Source organism: Mercenaria mercenaria, chromosome 4 (genome assembly GCF_021730395.1).
Source record: "Mercenaria mercenaria strain notata chromosome 4, MADL_Memer_1, whole genome shotgun sequence".
Taxonomy (NCBI): Eukaryota; Metazoa; Mollusca; class Bivalvia; order Venerida; family Veneridae; genus Mercenaria; species Mercenaria mercenaria.
Genome location: NC_069364.1, coordinates 79,574,017 through 79,589,709, shown reverse-complemented (window position 1 = coordinate 79,589,709; position 15,693 = coordinate 79,574,017). Strand labels below are relative to the sequence as shown.

At 33.5% G+C, this 15,693-nt stretch overlaps 1 protein-coding gene across 4 annotated transcripts in view; it reads right to left on the bottom strand.

Moving 5' to 3' along the window:
• Positions 1 to 5,848: 5,848 nt before the first annotated feature.
• Positions 5,849 to 15,693, bottom strand: part of LOC123552258 (arrestin domain-containing protein 3-like) — a 227,853-nt gene continuing 218,008 nt past the window's right edge. For 3 of the 4 annotated variants that reach the window (XM_045341769.2, XM_053541760.1, XM_045341772.2), the window contains 2 exons: positions 10,719 to 10,977; positions 5,849 to 10,246 (listed from right to left, as the gene is read on the bottom strand). In XM_045341769.2, the coding sequence (XP_045197704.1) occupies positions 10,723 to 10,977 (255 nt within the window). In that variant the 3' untranslated portion in view covers positions 5,849 to 10,246; positions 10,719 to 10,722. Of the gene's footprint in view, positions 10,247 to 10,677; positions 10,978 to 15,693 lie in introns of all 4 variants that reach the window. The other variant, XM_045341771.2, reaches the window with a different exon arrangement.

The window sequence follows — 15,693 nt, the reverse complement described above, 5'->3', positions numbered from 1 at the left end:
GTCTTGTAGAGTGAAATGCAAAGCATAACTCAGGTGCACAAGTTCATGTGCTGAAAATATTCCTACATGGTTTCATAACTGTAGGTCATATATTTTTTAAGATATATGCAACTCAGACTTTTATTCCCTTTTATGCATATTTTTGACTAAGTCAAGAGCAGTAACTCTGGTCTTGCAAGTGAAATCCAAAACTCACCTTAGGTGCACAACTTCACATGCTGAATAATATTCCTGTAATGTTTTATAATCCTAGGTCAAATACTTTTTAAGATTCATGCGACACAAACTTTTAGGCACTTTTCATGCTGGGTCATAACTCTAGTTTGGCTGTGTGAAGTCCCAATTTAAATACCAGGTGCACATCTTCACATTATGAATGACAACCTTGTGAGGTGTTTCTGGGTCAAATACTTTTTAGATATTCACAACACAAATTCAAGACAGATGGACAAGGCACACTCTAAGTGCACTCTCCCCCCCCACCCCTCCCTATACCCCCACACACACCAAATTTATTTTTTTTTGGAAGGGGGCTGAGGGCACAAAAACCAAGTACATTTCATTAAAAGGAGGCAATATAGACACTATATATCAACATATCATTTGGTGTCATACAGATGCCAAGAAAGGCTGCTACCAAAGTTGATATACTTTATTTTAAAGATGTTTCAAAATCAAAATGATACAACTATTTAACTGTTAACTGACACACTGAATCAATTATTAGGCATGCAGAATAGCTCACTAGTATACGTACACCTAAGTTATTCCATGGGAAGTGTTACCTCCAGTATTCTAAATTTATTTAAACAGGGTTATGTGTTGACATCACGCTGACTACTAAATTTGGCACTATACATGTGCCATGTTATAGTGCTTCCCTATTACTAGCAAGGAAAATTAGAATCGAAATATAATACAGAAGGACAATGTTTTATTATATTTAAACACTGAAAATCTGTTAAACTATGTGCATATTAGTCCCTCATGAAATTATTCTGCAGCTGTATAACTTCAAGTTGTTTTGATGTTCCACTTTACATTATTTCTTAAATAAAAATGAATATACCCCAAAAAGGACCTAGTATAAGGACAGAGAGATTACTTTCTATGTGTCCATCTGACACCAATTATATGCTCTGAAAGGTTTAATCAACATGCTGGAGTAAATGACTAACTAACCACATTTATCACAAGTATATTTTATTGTGACTTCAGTTACATATAATAATAACATAATCATATTCAATATAATATCAACAATAGCATATTAACTTACTAATATGTACTAAACCACTACATGAAGAGTACATTTATATTTAATAACCAGCTGGTTGCTGCATACAGTCCAACTTAATATAAAAGTAATGCACAATGTGTAAAATAGTAGTTTTCATTTAGAATGTGTGATTTATCAGTATAACATGTAACAGCAGCTATTTTTACCAAATCTCCTGGATTTTCAACTGAAATCTCCTGGAAAATGTCCGTATGCCTATTCATATACCCTAATATTACAAATATGACCTCATTATGTCAGTGCATAAACATCAATTTCAAAACAAAAGACTGGAAAGTGTACTGTCATTCAAAACTGTGACGTATGGTAAAACAGAAAAGGTGTGAAAAAGACCTTTCATATACAATGGTGTGACCCCACAGTTTTATCTTTAATCAGTTTTTAAAACTATACTGTTTGCAACAGGTATCTATAGAGTATATTACCAGACAAATCTCGAGATAAATAACGCAACATTATAACTATTAAAATCTATAACATTACTTTTTCATATATAAATACTTCATACCTCTGTTTACTTAAAATGGGACCAGATATATCAATATTTCTTCATGTCAGGTTTGTAACGTCATTTATGACATTACTTTAACATGTGCATTTGTGTTAAAACATTCATAAATGGCAATATTTTCAAACTCATTTATATTGATTATATAATTTTGATGAGAGTAAATGTATATGTAATAAAAAGATAAATAGTTCTGTATAGAGAAATAATATGCACTCATCATGGACACGTATTGCGCTCCTGAAGTAGCACTCCTGAAGTCGCGCTCCTGAAGTCACGCAATACTTCTCTGCTGCTGACATAAAACTAATTATCTACAAAAGTCAACAGTTTTGGAGTAAACTGAAAAGTTCAGCTTAGTTCATACTATTTTACTGCACTTTGTACTGCGTGGGTAACACTGTAAAGCGTGTTGCCATGAAAGTAGTTATCAATTTGACTTTGACCTAGAGGTATTTCCTTTTGTAACGTATCTAAATATAATAACTGCCAAGAGCAAAATAATAATTTATTGCCTCTGCACGAATGTATTACCAACAGAAATACTAGCAGTACACTATTGTCTCATCCAGGAAATGAAATATTAATAAAATGTTCACCACCTTTTTGTATACACACACTTCAGATTTACTAATTAAAGCTGTTTCTGACAATACCTCGGAGTAAAATTATCTAATATTTATCTTTTATTTTTTATATCTTATAACTTTATCAATCATTCAATAATTCCTCGACTCATAAAAAAAGTACTTAACAAAATTACAGCATTTAATGACTAGAATTATCAACACCAGTTCTATTTGTATCTATACCATAGATTGGGGAAATTTTGCATCATTTCTATTTGACATATATATGGGGTTTGAACTTATCTGCAACTTACAGAATGGTTAAAAATCTCCTGCAGCATTTTCCATATAAGATTTTACCTGATCAAGATTAGGCTCTTCGTATATTAATGTAGCAAAAGCTGAAATGCTAGGCTATTTCCTGATAGTCATACGGATTAAGATATAAATATTCACATGATGTTTGCATTTCCACTTGGCATGCATCACGTAAATTGGCAAAACTGAAAAACTGTAAATATTTCCAAATCTACAGTATAATAATTGTCTTCCTGTAAAAAGATCTGGACTAAAACTGAACTATTACTATAGCTTAACAGAGACATAAAACCAAAGTAACATATACTGTGGTTATAAAAAATTCAAAAAACTAAAATGAACAAGAGGGCCATGAAGGCCCTATATCGCTCACCTGACCTACTGACCTGAAGATCATCAAAATTAACATTCTGACCAAGTTTCATTAAGATATGGTCATAAATGTGGTCTCTACATTGTTAACTAGCTTTTCCTTTGATTTGACCCATTTACCTAGTTTTTGACCCCACCTGACCCAGATTTGAACTTTACCTATAGATCATCAAGATCAACATTCTGACCAAGTTTCATTAAGATATGGTCATAAATGTGGCCTCTACAGCGTTAACTAGCTTTTCCTTTGACCTGGTGACCTAGTTTTTGATCCTACATGACCCAGATTCAAACTGGACCTTGAGACCATCAAGATTAACATTCTGACCAAGATTCATGAAGATAGAGTCATAAATGTGGCCTCTACAGTGTTAACAAGCTTTTCCTTTGATTTGATCTGGTGACCTAGTTTTTGACCCCAGGTGATCCAGTATCGAAAACGTCCAAGATTTTATTGAGAGTAACATTCTGAACAAGTTTCATTAAGATTGGGCCAAAATTGTGACCTCTAGAGTGTTAACAAGCTTTTTCTTTGATTTGACCTGGTGACCTAGTTTTTGACCCCAAATGACCCAATATTGAACTCGTCCAAGATTTTATTGAGAGTAACATTCTGAACAAGTTTCATTAAGATTGGACCTAAATTGTGACCTCTAGAGTGTTAACAAGCTTTTCCTTTGATTTGATCTGGTGACCTAGTTTTTGACCTCAGATGACCCAATATCGAATTCGTCCAAGATTTTATTGAGGGTAACATTCTGACCAAGTTTCATTAAGATTGGGCCAAAGTTGTGACCTCTAGAGTGTTAACAGTCAAATTGTTGATGACTGACGATGGACGACGGACACAGGGTGATCACAAAAGCTCACCTTTGAGCACTTTGTGCTCAGGTGAGCTAAAAATATATGGTAAACTTAAAACAGATATGAGCCAAGTATGATAAAAAAAAGTTAAAACAAATTCTGTGGCTTGGTACAAAACAACTGCATACTGTCTGGTACAGTAACTTTGTAAAAAGTCTTTAATTTTGGATCAACACCAAAGGAGGTAGATTCAAATGGTAATGTTAGTAACTTATACATACAGTGCCCGAGGTTATAAATGGAGATTGCAGTCCAGTCTCAAAACGCGTATGATTGGTTGTTTCTGATCTCAAATCTAAAACTGACCAATGGCAAGGCTGCATCGCTAGACTGGTTTCCAAACTCACGTTTTATAATCCAGGAGTGTGAATATGAGACATAGACAGTATTTCAACGAGATAAAATTTCTAATATCTGCAAATTTATTGGTCACTTAATGCCAATTATTTCCTAATGTGTACTTCCAAACATTGTCAATATGATTTTGTCAAACAGAGGAAGCAGTCAGTCAGTAGTGTAGCTACCCTGATCCATCAGGTCTAAAGACCTCGGAATAAACTTTATTTTCAGAAATATGATTTATCATCTTAATAATTTAACAAGAGGGCCATGAAGGCCCTGTATCGCTCACCTGACCTAGGAATCAACAAGATTAACATTCTGACCAAATTTCATGAAGATACAGTCTTAAATGTGACCTCTACAGTGTTAACAAGCTTTTCCTTTTATTTGACCTGGTGACCTAGTTTTTGACCCCAGATGACCCAATATTGAATACATCTAAGATTTTATTGAGAGTAACATTCTGACCAAGTTTCATTAAGATTGGGCCAAAATTGTGACCTCTAGAGTTTTAACAAGCTTTTCCTTTGATTTGACCTGGTGACCTAGTTTTTTACCAAAGATGACCCAATATCAAATTTGTCCAAGATATTATTGAGGGTAACACTCTGACCAAGTTTCATTAAGATTGGGCCAAAATTGTGACCTCTAGAGTGTTAACAGTCAAATTGTTGACGATGGACGGACGACTGACGACGGATGCAGGGCGATCACAAAAGCTCACCTTTGAGCACTTCATGCTCAGGTTAGCTAAAAATGGATTAAAGTGTTTCTTCAAATACACATCAAAATTCTACTGACAGGTTCAGCGGACAATTTTACTCAGATGGTAAACATGGAACATACAGAAAACAATATTTGAGTATTTTGAACTTGAATACTGAAAAAAAAAAGATTAAAAAGACAATCAAAAAGCAATTTTAAAATGAAAACAAGATTAATGCAAACATATGTAATATCCCATAAAACAAAAAATCTAAAACACAGAGAAAGAACAAATTTCTCTCTGTAAAAATTCACTTAACCGACACTGAAATGTACAATATTTGTATTGAAAGTTAAAAAACATATGCTAATTATTGGCTGATTTTGTCAATAACAGTTGAAACATGATAATTTGTCAATGACAGTCAATACAGGACAATCTGTCAACAGGATAATTTGTCAATGACAGTTGAAACAGGATTATCTGCTGACAGGATAGCTTGTCAATGACCGTTGGAACAAGATAATTTTAAGCATTTTTACTCATTAAATAAGTGACAAAATATGTCAAAAAAAGGACTGCAACTTTGCGTGAGGCAGGATGTTGTCTCATTTACATTAAGATTCCAAGCTAAAAATAATTAAACAGCATTGTCTTTTTAGAACTGGAAAAAGACAACACTTAACATTGTTTATTGCAAATAACTCAACAAAAAAATTGAACACAATAAGTCTATAGTGATAAAATACATGAGCGGCTATAATAAATAATTATATTGCTTAGTTATAAAAAATGAGCATAACATTGTTGCACAAATATTTAACACTTGCTTATATTAGCACTGTACTGAACAATTTTTTCAAAATAAAAAAATAAAAAAAGGAAACAAAATATGTTCAGCCCTTTCACACATGAATCTATAATTAAAAGATTTCATTTCTCTTATTTTAGTGTTTTTAGTAATATTTCATCCATAAATGCAAAAATACAAAAATTACAAGGCAGTCTCTTTATGCATTTTACATGACATAACATATAAACCACTACCAAAGTTTAATAAAGTCTGAAATTCAGATTTCAAAATATTCAGTTTGCTGTAATTTTCATTATAGCCAATACATATACAGCTGCTTGTCTTTTTGGAGGACACGCTAATGCAAATCTTCTTTACATTTGATGCTAAATAGGGAAAGACAAAGTGAAGTGAAAATTCTGCATTTTAAAGTCCAAGTCTAAAATTTAGATTTATAAGTTTGATTGTTACAGACATAGGGAATGCTGAAAATGCTTATGGAGAAGACATTATCTGGCAGAAGCTCTGTGGATCGTCATTACACTGATACATTAACCCTTGTCCATCTTTTAATTTGTACAGTATCATTAACTGTTAAAAAGGTGTATACCAAAAAGATACTGACTGAATGGCGAACAGTGCAGACCATGATCAGACTGCACGGATGTGCAAGCTGATCATGATCTACACTGGTCGCAAAGGCAGAATCAATCGTGTCCAGCATGGTAAGGGTTAAAGGCTAGCTGTCAATCAGATTTGAGAAATGTTATGGATTCGTTTGATAAATGAAATGAACATTTTTAAGTTCTATCTCTCTAAGAATTTCTTTCATCCCAAGAAGAGTGTATTACTTTATTTCATTGAAAGGCAGCCCAGGACAAAAAGAGAACTTTTAATAGTTCACCCAAAAAATTCACTATTTTATGAAAGATGATAAATTCTAACACGATCCGCAGCAGTTGCTATATAAGCATATAGCGAAATCGCCTATACATGAATCTACGATAAAATATAGCTCTTCCATTCCACCCTACGATTAATAGCGATTGTAACACGACTGTGAGATTCTACTCTGCTTCTGTTATATACCGACTAAATACTCGACTTTTTCAGTGCTATGTAGTAGTAATAAAAAGTACATAACATTTTCTGAAACAAACAATTTCTAACTGATGAATTTATTTGTTTATATTTTTACCGTAAGAAAATGTTTCAGCCCGGTAATGGTTTTAACTTTAACACCAGTGCATCTATGTCTGGTCGTGTGTGTAGTTTACAATTTCTGCGTTGTAACTTATAGGCACCACAAATGTCAACTAGATTCTACTTTGACAGTAAATGTTCCAATCTTCCAGACTCAAGTGTTTACGTGTTTATATGCTGCCACAATGTTCTGGCGTGTATGTTTCAGTGCCATCATGTAGGTGATGTGCACTATTTTTAGAAACTGCATATATAAACTTTGAAAGAAGTATTTACTTCTGATTTCTATATCCGATTTTAGATGTTATTGAAAATAACATTTTTAAAGCAGTAACTACTTAATACTTTAATTAAAATTTGCTGAATGTCTGAAAATTCCGTTTTATGCAACGTTTTCCATTCGTGGGGAGGTTTTTGTAATAGCATATGGCCAGCCGAATGACATATCGAGCTAAAATGTAGTGCTGTAAAATGCGAAGAATTTGCGTGGTTAGAATCGAAATAATAAATATGTTCCAATAATTTTATCAGTTAATAAAATATGGGCAGTCGTTCGGATGCGAATATTAAATCACTCGTGCTACGCACTTGTGATTTAATTATTACGCATCCGAACTCCTGCCCATATTTTATTAACTGATAAAATATAGGCACATATTTATTATTTCTTAAACATACTTCTCCAATAACGGGTACATTTTGTGTTTTAATTGTCTTTAACAGAATGCATGAAAATTGCAAAATGTCAAAAACCACAATTGAAATTCCACTGAACATTGAAATGTACATGGAACACTGTGTCTTTCTACAGTTCTGAATGCTTTATACACTTTAAAAACTGGTATTTTTTTTATCTTTTAAAAAGTATTTACTTGCATTTGCATAGCTTGGTATATCTGATTGTACGATACATATTCAAATTTTTATTTGGTCATATAATTTGATATACAGACCAACATTTCAAATATTTGTCCTTCTTCCCAAAAATCTATCCCCTGAATGAGAGATTTCCTTTTTGATATACCATTCATTCATGCAGCACATCTGTACAATTTTGAAAGATTCATTCCCAAGGGAACTAGTTGTGCACCACTTGTCTTTTTTTCTTTTCTTTTTTTTTTGCTGGGCTTAGTCACACTAACACAGTTTAGGTCATGTGGCAACTTTTCCAGCTTTTGATGGTGCACCACTTGTTACAGATGTGTTTTTGTACTGAAGAGAGAGACACTACATAAAGTTTTGATATAACAATAATCAGGCTTTCTACTGCTAACTCTCTCTTTTAGCAAATATGTCACCTCTGGTGTTGGCACTATAAGGACTTTTAACACATGTATAAAATTCCTTTTTCCCAAACATTTCTTTTTCACATTATAAACTAATTATTTTCCATACAGAATTATGCAAAAACACTAAAAAATTACCTTTAACACAACTGCAACATTCATTACATAAATCACTATATAGATTAGATAATGCTATCAAATATATGGTTACAGTAGGTAATAGTACACATTACTGCAAATACTTGCACAATTCATACATGAAAAAACACACATAATATACTTTCATCATATACAACATCTCAAAATGTTACGTCTTTAAAACTTATGAAATATAAAAAAAATCCTAAACCATATCAAAAATGTCTGAAACACTAAGAATAAAAGAATTTGGAAGTTCTTTCCACATTTACACTTTGACCACGGATTTATTACATAAACAATTATGACATGTTTTGACTCCCATGTTAGGCATCTTCAAATAAAAATAAAATCACCAAGATAGCATTTATGGCAGATAAACAATTTGAAATATCATCTGTATTCTATAATTGCTCCAGCAAAATGTCTCACACATTTTATTTAGACCAATAATATACTCACTTATAACACCCTTCGATATGATATAGGTAATATGTATCAACATATCTACAGAACTGAAAATGATATATGAGCCGCCCCATGAGAAAACCAACATAGTGGTTTTGCGACCAGCATGGATCCAGACCAGCCTGCGCATCCGCTCAGTCTGGTTAGGATCCATGCTGTTCGCTTTCAAAGCCTATTGCAATTAGAGAAACTGTTAACAAACATCATGGATCCTGACCAGACTGCGCGGATGCGAAGGCTGGTCTGGATCCATGCTGGCCGCAAAGCCACTATGTTGGTTTTCTCATGGTGCAGCTCATATTCATTTTTGGAATTTTCCCCTCAAAAACAATATCACAACAATTTATGTTAGTGTTTTTTAAGAGTTGTAGTAGTTGGCACAGAGCAAACATTTGCAGAAACATCTTTTTAAATAACAATTTAACTGTAAAAGACAGATACATGACCATGCAACATTATGTTGCAATCTTCATGAGATTCTGACCTCCAATATTTTACACACCATCATTTTTTTTTAGAATTGTTTCCGTTCATTAAGTGCTTGTTTGTTGTTGTCGTTTTTTTTGTTAGTAGATTTAGCATACAATAGTGCCATAATATGCTATTTTTTATATATTGTGCAATATGTTTCTCTTATTAAAACATTTAAACAGAAATTAATTTTTGAATTTATATCCTTAATCAAATACTAATTTTTCCTTTTTCACATTTCATTATTTCCTTTGCTGCATTTTTTATGATTTTTTACCTTTTATGGTTTTCCATTTCACAATTCAAAATGAAGGGAACAGTACTAGTGTTTTTTCTCACTTTTTTAACACTAGCTAAATCTGTAAAGTTCTGGCTGAATCTTGTATACACTGTGAAATACCACTTACAAGACAAAAAGTAGATCTTTGCTTTATAATTTAACATGTAAGGGTATTCCTTGTATAAATATAGTATCTTCAGTAACTGTTTCACAAAATGTTTTGATATATTTGTAAACAGTTACAACATCTGACATAACTCTTACCATATAAATGAAATTTTAAAACACACTTCCTCCACAAACTCATGTCTTCCCCACTATTCACTTTAACAAAATTCAATCCTGATATTTGAAATCAATCATTTGACCCCTTCAGAGCCAATCAGAATCTATAGTACTGTCATGTGACTCTAGCAGAGCCAACCAAAATACCATGATCTGTCATGTGACATCTACAGCAACCAATAAGAATCACTCAGCTGTCATGTGACCTGTCCAGCAGTACAACAGCAGCTATAACTCCCATCTATGTCACTAAACATAATGTTGAACATTGACTGCTTTTATCACTGGCCGTCATGAAGGAACAAAATGTCCCGAAAAAGTACAATTAAAATTGTTCATGAATCTGAAATAAAAAAGATGAGAGACTGTCAGATAATAATTCTTATCAACACTATGTAAATCAAAATATACAGACTCTCACAAATAAATTCACTGATCTTATAATAAGAGCTATACTCGTACAATGTCTGAATAATAGCATGGCTGACGAACTTTATTTCAGGTTGCAAAGTAAGTATAATTTGGTAAGCAATATAGTTCCTTTAAAATAATCTGTGTCAAATGCTATGTAGATATAACTGTAACAAGATATATATAAACATGGTGTCAAGCTGAATATAGTATGTCAAGAAATTTGTGTACTGTGATATGGAATATCACGCTGTGCAAGACATTGTAACCAAATATAAATACTGTATTGTTGATTATATTTTACTGTGTTACTGAATATACCAATTTACAGAATAGTAATACTGTGTTTTCAATCAAACGTACCATGTTACCAAATATCATACTGTGTTATGTACTATACACACCATGTCAAGGAATATCGTCATCTTCTTCCCAAGGTGGAGCTGTCGGAATCATCTGATGTAAGCATAATTTATCCGTGAGAAACACTTGGTCAGATACATTCTCAAAGAAGGGGAACGGACAAGAGTTATCATTGACTGTCGAGGGTAGAGGATGATACGAGGTACGCGGGGACTGAAGCTTGTTCACGGCTACGGTCCCTATCACAATGTCTAATGGAAGTTTCACTTTCCTAGCTATTCCTGCAGGCTTTATGCTTAACTGAAATACAAAGAAAATAGTAACATTAGTAGCTAATGCTTTGTCTATATGAAAATTCAATGCCTGACAGTTTGACAACACTCCATTAACATTAAATTTATTTATCTGCTAAAGTGTCACATATAAAACTACTGATATCTTGAAATATGAAACTGTTTCTGTGAAATTACATTCTTTATCTGCCAGATCATGTTTTCTGGAATGCTTTTTTTGGATTTTCTTACGTTGTAATTTTAGCTCTCACAAGCACTTGAAAAGAAATGCTGACAATATGTTATTTAACTACAAAGGCACAAACTTCTGGTACTTGACTGACTTCTCTGTACCTAGTTAACATTTTTAGTGCAAGAGAATTGAATTAAGACCTAAAATACAATATATATTACATTACAATCCAAGTAATAATAAATAATACCTATATAATATGATACCTATAAATATTGTACTATACAACATTTGCGGTGCACTTTTAATCTCTAAGACTTTTAAATCTCGTAAAACTATTTCCCCAAGGAAAAACTCACAAAATTTATCCACCAGTAATTATATTGTTCTATTGAGAATATAGAGCATTAAAAAACAGCAATAATCAACTTATCATGTATCATCTTTGCAAAATATAAGTCATAAATTTTAAAGAGAGGGTATCTTTTGAGTAATCTTGCACTTGGAATGCAGTAAGAAATTCAGTAAAAATTCTGAGAAACAACCCTGCAGGTTCAGATTAGATCTTTTAATTCATTTAAATGAACAATGAAACAAATCTCTACTTATTATATAACAAGTTCATTGGGGGAAAATCTAAAGATAAAATTCTGAAGTTGTATCAATTGAACTTTAAATTAGGACTGTAGAACTAAAATTGAAATTTGAACGAAATACCCCTCAAACTTCAATATAGGGCAGTAATGACAACAGGTTATTTTCATGTGAATAAGTTTTTTTGTTGTTGTTTTTGTATGCTAATTCAGGGCATGACAAATTCTTTGAAAGCAAGTCCTGTAGTCCTGCTGTATTTTGTACACATCCTGCAATTTACTAAGAATAAACAAGGAAACCAGTTTTTATCAGCAGCATATCAGAGTTCAATGGAAATGGTACATACTGGAATTTTGTTGTGGACTCAAGTGTCCAGCTTATGTGATCATAATGCAGGACCATAATGGATCAGGACAGAGTTGTGAGCGAAACAAATCAACTTCCACTTTTTATCATAATTATAGATGTTCAGATTTCTCTGTGCCTTCATTTTATTATATTTTTGGTCACAAACTGTACTTGTTCTAAAAGAAGAACACTATTGAAAGTTCCACTTGCCCAGAACCAATAGCTACATGTATTTACAGACAAGTGGATTTCCTGAGCCATGTTATATCAGCATGCCTGTGTCAATAACTTAGCTCACACAAGACTTTCTATACCAACTTAATTGCATACAAACAAGCAAAGTCGACAAACTGATATCCCCCACCGAAAGGGTTTGTGGTGATGAATGGCAAAAAAATATATCTGGCAAAAAGTTAAGGATGTTACTAAGAGGCAAATAATTTCATTAATCAAAATCAATTTAACAGAAAATGAATGCTTTTTTTTTGGGGGGGGGGGGGGGGGGGGCAGCAGGGGTGACCAGATAAGGGTATGAAACTTGAAACTTAACATGTTGATTATAAATACTGATGTAAAATTAAAAACAAGAGCACCGCCTTGCGGGTGCTGACGCTCATCTGATTTTTTTGTGTAATAGAAATATTGTCCTACCCATGATTTTCTCAGTCTAAAAAGGGCCATAATTCTTGCAAAAAGCAGGATAGAGTTATGTTTCTTGATGTACAGTGTCCACTTATGATGGTGAAAAACTGTTGCAAGTTTTAAAGCAATAGCTTTGATAGTTTATGAGAAAAGTTGACTTAAACATAATACTCAACCAAGAAAATGATTTTCTAAGTCCAAAAGGGGCAATAATTATTGCAAAAAGCAAGATGGAGTTATGTTGCTTGCTGTACAGGGTCAGCTTATGATGGTGAACAAGTGTTGCAAGTTTCAAAGCAATAGCTTTGATAGTTTAAGAGAAAAAGTTGACCTAAACATAAAACTTAACCAAGAAATCTGATATTTTCTAAGTCCAAAAGGGGCCATAAATCTTGCAAAAAGCAGGACAGAGTTATGTTTCTTGCTATACAGGGTCAACTTATGATGGTGAACAAGTGTTGCAAGTTTTAAAGCAATAGCTTTGATAGTTTAGGATAAAAGCTGACCTAAACATAAAACTTAACCAAGAAAACTGATTTTCTAAGTCCAAAAGGGGCCATAAATCTTGCAAAAAGCAGGACAGAGTTATGTTTCTTGCTATACAGGGTCAACTTATGATGGTGAACAAGTGTTGCAAGTTTTAAAGCAATAGCTTTGATAGTTTAGGATAAAAGCTGACCTAAACATAAAACTTAACCAAGAAAACTGATTTTCTAAGTCCAAAAGGGGCAATAAATCTTGCAAAAAGCAAGATGGAGTTATGTTTCTTGATGTACAGGGTCTGCTTATGATGGTGAACAAGTATTCCAAGTTTCAAAGCAATAGCTTTGATAGTTTAGGAGAAACGTTGACCTAAACATAAAACTTAACCAAGAAATCTGATATTTTCTAAGTACATAAGGGGCCATAAATCTTGCAAAAAACAAGATGGAGTTATGTTTCTTGCTATACAGGGTCAGCTTATGATGGTGAACAAGTATTCCAAGTTTCAAAGCAATAGCTTTGATAGTTTAGGAGAAAAGCTGACCTAAACATAAAACTTAGCCAGGCAACTCCGACGCAGACGCCGACGCCGACGCCGACGCCGACAACCGCTCAAGTGATGACAATAACTCATCATTTTATTTCAAAAAATCAGATGAGCTAATAAAAAAAATAAAAATTGGGTGGGGGGATGCATGATCAGGGTGGTAGGCATAACTGGGTGGAGGAGTGAGGTGGGGGAACGGTACAACTTTGCATGTTGATAAATATTCATGGAAGGTTTGAAAAAAAAAAAATTAAACAAGAGGGCCATGATGGCCCTATATCGCTCACCTGTTATCATTGCACTTGAGGACAAGAAGGTCCTCAGTAAAAATATTTAAGTCCAAAGGACAGGAACAACAAAGGGAAGAAATTTAACCAAAAAGAAAAAACAATTCTTACAAGGTACAGATATGTCAAAATGCACCTAAAAATTGGAGGTACCATCCATGTTGTACCACAGAAAAGTGGTCTCGGTTTTTCCCTACGGCCAATAATAAAAAAGTTCCTAAAAATAAGCTATTTATAGTAACGTAGAAGGGAAGTAATTAAAAGAAATATTGTAAGTGAACAATAGAAGGCTCTGCCAAATAAATCTGTTGACATAAATGAAATTTCAGATCAGTATCTTCATTAGTTACGGAGATATACCCATTTTAATTTGAAATAAAGGGAGGTAATTTGACATAAAATCAGTCCATAGTTATCTACCCTGATTGTCTCAGTCCAACTAATGACAATTATGAAATTTCAAATAAGTCCTATAAGTACTTACTGATATAAATCCATTTTGATTACAACCTGGGGAGGTAATCAGATATAAAACAAGCAAATTCGATGAATTGGAATCCCCCGCCGAAAGGGTCAGAGTTGAGGAACGGCAAAAAAATATATCCAGCAAAAAGTTAAGAATGTTACCAAGAAGCAAATAATTTCATTAGTCAAAATCAAATTAAAAGAAAATGAATGGTTTGTTTGGGTGGGGCTGGGTGGGGGGACCAAGGTAAGGTGGTGACCAGGTGTAGGTACACAACATCACATGTTTATAATAAATGTTCATGGAAAAGAATGAAAGAAGTTTAATGAAATTCTTCCCACTGGTTGGTTTGTTATGTACAGATCTGTGGATTTTTAAACAATTAAAGGGCAATAACTATATGGAAAATTGACCAATCGAAAAAAACCTTTAAGGGCATCGTCGCAGTATCTTGGTTCATGTCTGTTTCAAGTTTGATGAAATTCTACCTGCTAGTTACTGAGAAATGGCTGCAGACGGACATTTTTCATTAAATCAAGGGCAATAACTCTGATGGAAATTGACCTATCAAAAAAAAAAAAACACTTGACGGGCATCAGCACAGTATCTTGGTTCATGTCTATTTCAAATTTGATGAAATTCTACCTGTTAGTTACTGAGAAATAGCTGCAGACGGACATTTTTTATTAAATCAAGGGCAATAACTCTGAGGGAAATTGACCAATCAAAAAAAAAACTTGACGGGCATCATCGCAGTATGTTGGCTCATGTTTATTTCAAGTTTCATGAAATTATACCAAGTAGTTTCTGAGAAATGGCTGCGGACGGACGGACTGACGGACGGACGCCATTTCAATACCCCCCTCCCAATTTCATCGGCGGGGGATAATAACTCTGGAACCTACGATTGGATCTGATTTGTCATAGAATCTAAGATTTATTGTTGCTGAAGATATTTTGGCAGTTTGTATCAAATAAAACCATAAATGAAGTCTCTATTATGGCTGCAAAAGCCAAAATAGCCAATTTTGGACCTTTAAGGGGCCATAACTCTGGAACCCATGATGGAATTTGGCCAGTTCAAGAAAGGAACCAAGACCTTGTGGTGATACAAGTTGTGTGCAAGTTGGGTTAAAATCAAATCATAAATAAAGTTGCTATTGTGCAGACAAAGTCAAAATAGC